This window comes from Muntiacus reevesi, chromosome 6, assembly GCF_963930625.1.
Source record: "Muntiacus reevesi chromosome 6, mMunRee1.1, whole genome shotgun sequence".
Lineage (NCBI taxonomy): Eukaryota > Metazoa > Chordata > Mammalia > Artiodactyla > Cervidae > Muntiacus > Muntiacus reevesi.
In genome coordinates this window covers 76,850,073-76,862,522 of record NC_089254.1, presented here as the reverse complement: position 1 = coordinate 76,862,522, position 12,450 = coordinate 76,850,073, and the positions used below count along the sequence as shown (strand labels likewise).

At 36.9% G+C, this 12,450-nt stretch overlaps 1 protein-coding gene across 2 annotated transcripts in view; it reads left to right on the top strand.

Annotated features, from left to right (window-relative positions):
• CDK13 (cyclin dependent kinase 13) overlaps positions 1–12,450 on the top strand; it is a 122,596-nt gene that overhangs the window by 42,883 nt on the left and 67,263 nt on the right. For both annotated transcript variants that reach the window (XM_065938553.1, XM_065938552.1), the window contains exon 5: positions 1,240–1,410. In XM_065938553.1, the coding sequence (XP_065794625.1) occupies positions 1,240–1,410 (171 nt within the window). The remainder of the gene's footprint in view (positions 1–1,239; positions 1,411–12,450) is intronic.

Genomic DNA, 12,450 nt, shown 5'->3' with positions numbered 1-12,450 from the left:
GTATAGGGGAGACTACCTTATGCATAGAAACTTTGAAGTCACTTATAGCTTGCAGCAATAAAGTAATATTTATAAAGATGATTCTGCATTATCAAAAGAGATTGAATTATAAAGCAAGGAATCATACTGAATTTTAGAGTTCTGTTAAAAAGAATCAACTAAGTTTTAATGATTAAAAGTAAAAATGTCCTTCCTTTGGAAAATTTGTAAGTACTGAATTCTTCTTTTTTCCTACAAAGAAGTGGAATGAGCAAACTTATAGTAAATTTTCTCTTAAAATAGGATTTCTGTGTGTGTGTTTCAGTACACACACCTGTCTTCTTTGGTAGCTCAGATAGTAAAGAATCCACTTGCTAGCGGGAGACCTGGGATTCAGTCCCTACTGGGAAGATCCCCTGGCAGAAGAAATGGCTGCCTACTCCGGTATTCTTGCCTGGAGAATCCCATGGACAGAGGAGCCTGGCGGACTACAGTCTGTGGGGTTGCAGAGAGTCGGACACGACTGAGTGACTAATACTTCAATACTTAGATTATCTGTTACAAAACTCGGTTGTATGTAAACTGAAATCATTTAGTGTTGAGGGAAGAGCACATAGTTTGGAGACAGCTAAACCAGATTTTGAAACCCAGTTTCACTACTAGATAACTGTGCATCTTTGGACAAGTTAATATATATGAACATATCTTCATATCTGTTTAATGTCCAGAGAATTTGCATCTGTTTAGAAAGATTTTTATACGTGTATCAGCAAATTAGGTGTATATTTAGTGTTCCCTCTTCATTTAAAAAAAAAATGCAGTGTAATGTATCAACCCTCATTATCTTGCTTTTTTCATTTAACGCATCTTATCATAAAATAACAATACATTTGGACCTACTGTATCCTTTTTAACAGTTACATAGTATTCCATAGTTTGATAAATACCCCATAATTTATTTAACCAAAGACTTTTTGAACCATAAATTTATAATTTGTTATATTGGAAACCAAAATATATTTTGTGGGTTGTAATTTCAAGAGGTAGGGACTGAAATTATGAATTAAAAATTTGGGGGATTCCCTGGTGGTCCAGTGGTTAAGACTCCAAGATTCCTCTTCAGGGGCATGGGTTCGATCCCTGGTTGGAGAACTAAGATTCCCATGAACTGCCTGGTACAGTCAAAAAGAAAAAGTAAAAGTTTAAAATATTATTTGGTTTTGTTAGTTGGTAACCTGATTTTATTTACTTTTCTAATAGGAGAAATGGTAGCCTTAAAAAAAGTACGCCTGGATAATGAAAAGGAAGGGTTTCCTATTACAGCAATTCGAGAAATTAAAATTCTCCGGCAGCTTACCCACCAGAGTATTATCAATATGAAGGAAATAGTGACTGATAAAGAAGATGCTTTGGACTTTAAGAAGGATAAAGGTATGTGTGCATATTTATATAATCAGCTCTGTATATTCATGATGTTGCTAATTTATATATTTTGGTATTAATTATTTAAGTATTTATTAGGTAGAGTAAAGCCATTGCCTTAACATCAAACTTATTAAATTTTTTTCTAAAAATTTATTTTATTGAATTATAGTTTATTTACAGTGGTGTAATAATTTGTGCTGATAGCAAAGTGATTCAGTTTTATATTTATATACATTCTTTTCCATATTCTGATATGAATTTCATGTGATGATAAACAGAATATTGACTATAGTTCCTTGTGATATACAGTAGGACCTTGTTGCTTATCCATTATATTTATAATAGTTTGCATCTGATAATCCCAAATTCCCAATCTTTCTGTCCCCCATCTCCCCTCTTCCTTGGCAACCACAAGTCTATTTTCTGTGTCTGTGAGTCTGTTTTGTTTTGTAGGTAAGTTTACTGTGTCACATGTTAGATTCCACATGTAAATGATACCATATGATATTTGTCTTTGTATGACTTCACTTCATATGATCATCTCTGGGTCCATCCGTGTTGCTATAAATGGTATTATTTCATTCTCTTCTGTGTCTGTGTAGTATGTGTATATACCACATCTTCTTTTCTAGTCATCTGTCAGTGGATGTTTGTGTTGTTTCCATGTCTTGGCTGCTGTAAACACTGGGGTGCACGTATCTTTCTGAATTATAGTTTTGTCTGGATATATACCCAGGAATCAGATTGCTGGATCATAGGGTAACTGTTTTACTTTTATGAGAAACCTCCATACTATTTTCCATAGTGGCTGTACCAACTTAAATTACCACCAGTAGTACAAGAGGGTTCCCTTTTCTCCACACCCTCTCTAGCAAGTGATTTGTAGACTTTTTAGTGGTGGTCATTTTGAACTGGTACGAGGTAGGTACCTCACGGTAGTTTTGATTTGCTCTTCTCTAGTAATTAGTGATGTTGAGCATCTTTTCAAGTGACTGTTGGCCACCTATATGTCGTCTTTGGAGAAATGTCTATTTAGGTCTTCTGCCATTTTTCAGTTTGGTTGTCAAACTCTATTTTACAAATAGCTGTGTTGAATTATTTTACATGTATTACCTTACTGGTTTTCGAGTCACCTAAGTAAACGTCAAAGCATACTTACCAGTATTACACTTAAAGCATTCACTAGTAATATTTGTAATATTAGTAATATAATTTTTAGTCTTTATTTTTGTGATTGAGAAGCAGTTTATAGTAGTAGTGTTAGAATATATTTACCTTACATTTTTAACGTTATAATGCCTCAACTTACAAGTAAACTTTATGGCAGGCATATATATATTTCTAAAAGTGTGGAGGCAAAAATTTTAACCTGAAATTGCTTTTTGATAAACTATAGTAGTATTTGGTTGACTTTTAGCAAAAAGAGCTGAAAAGACATTAGCATGATTTTTGAAGTAGTTAAAAAGTAGTTATTATAAGGGTATATGATGGGTAAAAGAAATGCTGTACCTCCAATAGGTTTTAGATCTTCAGAGTAAGATTTTGGAACCAAGGTTGGAGCCCTGATAATTGGTTTTCAAAGAGCAGAATTCATTTTCAAACTAAATCTGATGTAAAATAGGTTAAAGTAGGTTTGATTGAGCATGATCAAAGGTTTGATTGAGATTGATAATTGAGCTCAATCATGATTGAGCATGATTCTTCGCTTTCTCCCATCCACAGCTATACACATCCACCATCTTATTCTTCTAGGGACCAAAGTATAAAAATGATTGATGTTATATATAGTAACCATTTCTTATGAAGGAACCTATGTTTGAAAGTATTCTGTATTTCTTATGGAGATCATGAGAATCATCTTTTTAATTGACATCACTTTCATTTGTTTTTTTCCCCATAATCAAGCTAATTTCTTAGCCTGACTTTCAACCCAGTTTGCCTTTTTCATGTTAGTTTTCATTATTTCTTACAGTGTAGTAGAAAGGAGACCTGTTTGACTTCGGTTGGAATGTCTGAGATTAGAGACTTAGCTTTTTAATAAGGTCTTTAGCCCTTCTGAGCCTGTTATTTCTTCACCCTTTAAAGGGAAATATTTATCTTACTGTGTAGTGAGAATTAAGATTTTATGAATGAGGGTGTTGACAGATTTTGTTTTTTTATTAATCTTGTACTATAGCCAAGTTAATGTAGTACTTTTCCTGTAACATATCCTGGACTTCCTATTTTTTCTGATCTGTGGATCACATCCTTGTTTATTTTCCCAAACCCAGCCCAAATCAGTTTTTCTGATTGCTCACCAAAGTCAAGTCACATTGCTTGTTTGGTCAGATAGGCCAGTGCTCTTCTTTGCCCTGCAGCCTTTCTTTACACTGGAATATACCTCTCCAACCCCAGTACAAATACATTTGCTCACATGTGCGTGTGCATGTGTGCGCACCCACATACACACACACACACATACACACACACACACAGTTTGAAGGCTAGTTTCTCATTCTCTAGGTCTCTACCTGAGTGTTGTTTAGTGAGGCCGTACCTGACCTTATGATAGAAAGCAAAGGGTAGCTGAAGAGCCTCTTGAAAATGAAAGGGGAATGTGAACAAGCTGGCTTAAAACTCAACATTCAAAAATATGAAGATCCTGACATCCAGTCCCATCACTTCATGGCAGATACTTGGGGAAACAATGGAAACAGTGACAGACTGTTTTCTTGGGCTCCAAAATCACTGCAGATGGTGACTGCAGCCATGAAATTAAAAGATGCTGGTTCCTCGGAAGAAAAGCTGTGACCAGCCTAGACGGCGTATTTAAAAGCAGAGATGTTACTTTGCAGACAAAGTTTTATCTAGTCAAAGCTATGGTTTTTCCAGTAGTCATGTATGGATGTTGAGAGTTGGACAGTAAAGAAAGCTGAGTGCTGAAAAATTGATGCTTTTAAATTGTGATGTTAAAGACTCTTGAGAGTCCTTTGGACTGCAGGGAGATGCAACCAGTCCATCCTAAAGAAAATCAGGCCTGATACTCTTTGGAAGGACTGATGTTGAAACTGAAGCTCCAGTGCTTTGGCCACCTGATGCAAAGAGCTGACTCATTAGAAGAGACCCTGATGCTGGGAAAGATTGAAGGTGGGAGGAGAAGGGGACGACAGAGGATAAGATGGTTGGATGGCATCACCGACTGAGTGGACATGAGTTTGAGCAGGCTCTAGGAGTTGGTGATGAACAGGGAAGCCTGGTGTGCTACAATCCATTGGGTTGCAAAATGTCGGGCATAGCTGAGCGACTGAACTACGTGGCTGGTCTTCCCATCTTCCACCACAGTGTACTTAAGAAAACAACATTAAGTGGTTTCACTATGGGTATATTTTTGTGCAGGATCACAAAGAGGCTCAAGGAGCTTTTTCTGAATTAACTGAGGGAATGCAGGAGAGACTTAACTAATTCTGAATTTTTTTCCTAATTCTTTTTTCATCTTTAAGCAGTTCCATTTCTTTTTAATTATCTTTGAGGGAATCTTTGAACTTTTTGTCTTTTATAGTCTTTTTATTTTTAATGTGAGGTATAAGAAAACATTTCCTGTACCTCTGGACCTTTAGTTTCTGTGGTGGGATGCAATTACTTGTTTTTATTTTAGTACTCTTGTGTGCATACTTCCCTGTTCATAAAGTCAACTAAGCTATGAATTATTTTGCAGCAGAAGCTTTGCTTTGTTATTTCCTTCTTTCAACTGAGGATTATGAATTTACAGAATATTTTCTGAATGAATTTAATAATATTCAATTAAAATTTTTAATGCAGTTTATAGTTCTCTGAGTAGAGGAAACTTTTGTTTTACAGTTTCATGAAGTATAAAATAAAAACCTCCGTTATTCATCTCCATGTCTGTGCTTGGTTGCTCAGTCGTGTCTGACTCTCTGAGACCCCATGGACTGTAGCCCGCCAGGCTCCTCTGTCCATGGAGATTCTCCAGGCGAGAATACTGGATTGGGTTGCCATGCCTTCCGGGGATCTTCCCAACCCAGGGATCGAACCTAGGTCTCCCACATTGTAGGCAGATTCTTTACCATCTGAGCCACCAAAGGGAAACCCAAGATTTGCTCTCCATATCAAAATGTGAATATTTATTATTCAGGTTAAAAACAGAGACTGAAATAATGGTATCAAAATAGTATCAAAATAGTATTTTCATGTTTAAAATTAACATAATATCCTGGATAACCAAACCAGTATTAAAATTACTTTGTGTAAATTGTTAGCTATATTACTTTTAATACTAGTATTTGTTTAATGAGAGAATTGAGTACTTTTTTATTTTGGAATTTTCCTAAAGATCGAGAAAACAGTTTAGTAATGCTTATGGCAAACTGTCACCTGGAGTATGAAGTCAAGTGGGCCTTAGGAAGCATTACAATGAACAAAGCTAGTGGAGGTGGTGGAATTCCAGCTGAGCTATTTCAAATCCTAAAAGATGATACTGTCAAAGTGCTGCACTCAATACGCCAGCAAATTTGGAAGATTCAGCAATGGCCACAGGACTGGAAAGATGAGTTGTCATTCAAGTACCAAAGAAGGGTAATGCCAAAGAACATTCAAACTGCCGACTGTGCAGTTGCACTCATTTCATGTATTAGTAAGGTAATGCTCAAAATCCTTCAAGCTAGGCTTTAATCGTTCGTGAACGGAGAACTTACATATTTACAAGCTAGATTTAGAAAAAGCAGAGGAATCAGAGATCAAATTGCCAATATCCTTTGGATCATAGGGAAAGCAAGAGAGTTCCAGAAAAACATCTCTTTCTACGTCATTGACTACACTAAAACCTTTGACTGTGTGGATCATAATCTCTATGGACAGAGGAGCCTGGTGGTCTACAGTCCATAGGATCACAAGGAGTCGGATATGACTGAAGTGACTGAGCACGCACACATGCTGATAGTTCATCAGGTTTGTGGTGAAAGAATTATTGACTATTGATTGATTTGGTCATTTTTTATTCCGCAAACTGTACCAGCTCAAGACTTGGGCTGACCAGTACAGGATCCATTAGGCAATGTGGTTATTTGAATTTAAACTGATTAAAGTTAAATAAAATTAAAAGTTGAGTTCCTTGGTTGCATTAGCGACATTTCAAGTGCTCTATAGTTGTACGTGACTACTGGCTGCAATTTGGATAGTGACTCTATAGATTGAAAGAAAGTGAAAGTTGCTCAGTTGTGTCCGACTCTTTGTGACCCCATGAACTTACAGGCCAGAATTCTCCAGGCCAGAATATTGGAGTGGTTAGCCTTTCCCTTCTCCAGGGGATCTTCCCAACCCAGGGATTGAACCCAGGTCTTCCACATTGCAGGTGGATTATTTGTCAGCTGAGCCACAAGGGAAGCCCAAGAATACTGGAGTGGATAGCCTATCCCTTCTCCAGCGGATCTTCCTGACTATAGAATATTTCCATCAAATCAGCAAGTTCTAATGAACAGTGCTTGAGATATACACGGGAAAGAAAAACATCTAGTCTGTGAATCAACTGAGCTTCTGGGAGCAAGACAGATCAATGATTGCTAGAACTAGATCAAACTAATACATGAATGTCAAGCTTATTTCTGCCCAGAAGTTTTCCTCTGTTAATTTGTAATTGCTGAAATTTCAGTTGTAGGTGGTGACTTTTCAAGAGAAGTGAAAAAATTTAAATACAGGCTGTGGAATCTTATCTAATAAGTAGGAGAAACTTTGTTAAGGAGTCTGCACCTCCCAACTCTATACTATGTCTTCTTTTTTCCAAACTTAAAAGAGTAATGAACTTGGTTGTTGTATTAAAAATACAATTTTCCTGTAATGGTGTGGTCTCCAGCAGGTTATTGACACAGGATTGAAAGTCATTTGTAAGTTTAACTTTTTTATATACTGTTGTATATGTGCTCAGTAGTATTTTGACTCTTTGTGACCCTATAGACTTTAGCGCACCAGGCCACTTTGTCCATGGGATTTTCCAGGCAAGCATACGGGAGTGGGTTGCTATTTCCTGCTCCAGACAATCTATGCAACCCAGAGATTGAATCCGTATCTCTTGTGTCTCCTACATTGGAGGACTGCCTGTATTATGGTATTAATTTTGTCATATAAAAGATAAAGCTTGTCTCAGACGTTCAATTTATTTGTATCTGATATTTTATGTGAAATTTCCAATTAAGGTGTCTAGACCAGGGATGCATAGTTTTAAGATCTTATATCCTCTTTTTGTGTAGCACTACTACTATTTAGAATCAGTAGCTTTTTTTTTTAATCATGAGAAATGCTGAGCTGGGTAACTCAAGCTGGAATCAAGATTGTCAGGAGAAATAACAATCTCAGATATGCAGATGATGCGACTCTAATGACAGAAAGTGAAGAGGAACTAAAGAGCCTCTTGATGAAGGTGAAAGAGGAGAATGAACAAGCTGACTTAAAGCTCAGCATTCAAAAAACTAAGATCATGGCATCTAGCCCCATCTCTTCATGGCAAATAGATGGGGAAAAAATGCAAACTGTGACAGACTATTTTTTGGGGCTCCAAAAATCACTATGGGTGGTGACTGCAGCCACAAAATTAAAAGATTCTTGCTACTTAGAAGAAAAGCAATGACAAACCTAAATAGCATATTAAAAAGTGGAGAGAACAGTTTGCTGACCAAAGGTCTGTATAGTCAAAGCTGTGGTTTTTCCAGTAGTTGTGTATGGGTGAGTTGGACCATAAAGAAGGCTAGGTGCTGAAGAATTGATGCTTTTGAACTGTGGTGCTGGAGAAGACTTTCGAGAGTCCTTTGGACTGCAAGGAGATCAAACTAGTCAGTCGTAAAGGAAATCAACTTTGAATACTCATTGGAAGGCCTGATAGCACAGCGCCAATATTTTGGCCACCTCATGCAAAGGGTTGACTCATTGGAGAAGACCCTGATGCTGGGAAGGATTGAAGGCACAAGGAAAAAGGGACAACAGAGGATGAGATGGTTGGGTGGCATCACCGACTTAATGGACATGAGTTTGAGCAAACTCCAGGAGTAGTGAAGGACAGGGAAGCGTGGAGTGCTGCATGCAATCCATGGTGTTGCAAAGTTGGACACAACTTAGGGACTGAACAACAATAGCAACTTTTTTAAGTGAGGCAGAGGAGGAGAAAGAAAAATATTAGATTTTCTTTACTTGATTAAGAAAGTGATGTTTACTGGTTTAAATTTGGGAGATAACACATAAAGTATAAAATGACCCAGATATTATCACTGTTGAAATTTTCTGTAGTTTTCCTAATGTCTCTCTTTCTGTACATATGATTATTTATTCCCAAACTGAAGTTCTGCTTCTGTCATTAATAACTTGCTTTTTTATTGGCATAGTGTCACTTGGATAGACCATATTTCATTCCTCCATTGTTGCACATTTTATTTCTTTCAGGCATTTCAACTCCTGTTTCCTATACTGAAGTGTTATATTGGAAAATTCTAGTAGTTATTGTAGCTTTTCATATACCTTTAACCAAACATAGGAATTTATATGCTAGAAAAAGTCCTAACAAGTTCTGAATTATAGGTTTGATGAGAAATGAAGTAGTGAGTGATAAAAGATTCTGTATAATCATGTATAATTATAGCAGTTAGTGAGTCCATATATCTTTTTGTATAAAACTTATTTACATCTGATTATTCCCTTAACTTGATTATAGAAATGGGGTTTCTAGGTTAAAGGATTTGAACTTTTGAAATTTCTTGACACATTACCACGTTGTTTTCCAGACAGTTTGTGTCCATTTACACTCTGAAAAGTAGGGCAGCAATAGAAACAGAAAAGGAAAAAAAGGGAACTGCCTCCACTTGTTAAAGGGCATCTGTGAAAAATAAGGATGTCTGCTCTTGCCACTTCTATTCAACATTACCAGGGCAATTAGGTTAAAAAATGAAATAAAAAGTAACCAGTTGGAAAGGAGTAAGTAAAACCAACTCTAATCAGTTTGTGTGTGTGTGTTTGAATGTATACACAGTACAGAGAATTCTGTGTAATCCACTAAAAATCTGTTAGAACTAAGTGTGGTCAGCAGGTGGCAGAAGATCAATATACAGAACTCTGTTTTTCTTTACACTAGTAGTGAACAGTCTAAAGTGAAATTAAGAAAGCTTTAATTTACATTAGCATTAAAAAGAATAAAATATCTAGGAGTAAATTGACCAAAAAATTGTAAGCCTTTGTACCCTGAAAACTGCAAAATATCATTGAAAAAATATTAAGACCTAAATAAATGGCAAAGAGGTTGGATCAGATTCATAGTACTCCCCAATTTGATGTATGGATTCTGTTCAGTCTCTCTCAGAATCCCAGCTGACTTCCTTATAGAAACTGACATGTTGACCGTAAGATTCATATGAAAATTCAAAAGGTGAACTAGTAAAACAAAACAAAAAAAAATTAGAAAAAATTGGAGGGCTCATACAAAGAGATCTCAAATATTACTACAAAACTAGAATGATCAGGACTGTGTGGTACTGACTTTAAGATAAACATAGAGATCAGTGAAATACAATTGAGAGTCTAGAAACAGACCCTCATAGTTATGGTCAGTTGATTTTTTTTATGAGGATACCAGGACAAGTCTGTGGAAAAGAATAAGTTTTTTTAGCAATTAGTTCTGGGTCAAGTGGGTATCTGTCCACATGTAAAAGAATGAAATTGGACCCCTTTCTCACATTATACACAGTAATTAACTGAAAATGGATCAAGAACCTAAATATAAGAGCTAAAACCATATAAAATTCTTAGAAGAAAATCTAGGAGTAAACTTTGTGGCCTTGGATTGGCCAGAGCCACCTAAGTTATGACAGTGAAAGGAGAAACCAAAGGAAAAAAATAATTTATTGGACTTGATGAAAATTTAAAACTTTTTTGGTAGACACCATTGGAAAAGTGAAAAGACAACTCACAATGGGAGAAATTTATAAACTATATATCTGATAAGAGGCTTGTATCTAGACTATATAAAGAACTCTTAGAACTAAATGCAAAGGATTTCGGTGGACATTTCTCTGAAGAAGATATGCAAATAGCCTATAAGCATATGAAGAGATGTTCAATATCATAGTTATTAGGTTGAAATACTGATCAAAACTACAATGAGATACCACCTTATTCACACTATCAGTTGACCATAGTTAAAAGGATAAGTAATAACAAGTGTAGGGGGAGATGTGGAGAAATTGGAAGACTCGTACATTATTGGTGGAAAGTAAAATGGTACAATGTACTACTTTGAGAAGCAGCCTGGAATTTCCTCAGATTATTATATGTGACCCAGAACAGCTTCTACTCCTAAGGATATATCCAGTAGAAATAAAAACATATGTTTACACAAAAACTTGTATGCTGATGTTCATAGCAGGATAATTCACAGTAGCTCCAAAGTGTAAAGAACCCAAATGTGAATCAGTTGATGAATAGATAAACAAAGTCTGTTTTATTTATACAGTTGAGTATTACTTTGCCATTAAAAGGATTGAAGTACTTACACCAACATATTGGGTAACTTAGATGAAATACGCTCATTCAGAAAAGCACAGAACCAACCAAGAATCATGAGGAAGTAGAAAATCTAAATAGACATAAAACTATTAAAGAGATGAATCTGTACTAAAAAAAAAAAAAAATCTCCAGACTTCTGGTTCAGTCACAGCTAAGGGTTGAACAGCCATCAACAGGAGGACACTGGAACCCACCAAGAAAAGATATCCCATGCCCAAAGACAAAGAAGAAGCTACAATAAAATGGTAGGAGGGACACAATAACGATAAAATCAAATCCCATACCTGCTGGATGAGCAAGCCACAAACTGGAGAACAGTAATACCAAAGAACTTCTCTCATTGTTGTGAAGGTTCAGAGCTCCATGTCAAGCTTCCCAGCCTGGGGGTCCAGCAAAGAGACTGGGAATCCCCAAGGAATCTGAGCTTGAAGACCAGTGGGATTTGATTACAGATAGGTCTTCCACAGGATGGGGGAAACAAACTCTACTCTTGGAAGGCACAGACAAAATCTTGTGTACACCAAGACCCAGGGGAAAGGAGCAGTGACCCTTCAGGAGACTGAACCAGACCTCCCTGCTAGTGTTGGAGGGTCTCCTGTAGAGGTGTGATTCAGCAGAGGCTTGCTGTGGGGCTGGGGCACTGGAAGCAGCAGCCCTGGAAGGCGCCCTGTGAAGTAATTCCTCTTGGAGTTTGCCATTAACCCTACCTTAGAGCCCAGGGCTGTCACCTCAGGCCAGACAACTGAGAGGGAGGGAAACCCCACCCATATGCAGATAATTGGATTAAAGCTTTATTGATCTAAGCTCTGCCCACCAGAGCAAGATCCAGTTTTTCCCATCCAGTCCCTCCTGTCAGGAAGCTTACACAAGCCTGTTAGCCTCATTTCATGTTAAACAGAAGCAAGAAGAGCCACATTCCCATAACTGCTAGTACGAAAACCACATTACAGAAAGTTAACCAGGATGAAAAAGCAGAGAGTTATGTCCCAGGTGAAGGAACAAGGTAAAAACTCCAGAAAAACAACTAAATGAAGTGAAGATAGGTAGCATTCTAGAAAAAGAGTTCAGAATAATGATAGTGAAGATGATCAAGAATGGAGAACATGCAAGAAATGTTTACCAAAGACCTAGAAGAACTAAAGAACAAACAGAGGTGAATGTTACACTGGAAGGAATCAATAGCTGAATGACTGAGGCAGAAGAACAGATAAGTAACCTGGAAGAATGATGGAAATCACTACCACAGAACAGAATTTAGAAAAAATGAAAAAAAAAATGAAGATAGCTTAAGAGACCTCTGGGACAACATTCACATTATTGGGGTACCAGAAGGAGAAGAAGAGAGAGAGAGGACCCAAGAAAATATTTTAAGGGATAATAGCTGAAAACTACCCTATCATGGGAAAGGAAATAGACAATCAGGTCCAGAAAGTGCCGAGAGTCCCAGGCAGGATAAATCCAAGGAGAAGCACACCGAGACACATAGTAATCAAACTGACAAAAATTAAAGAC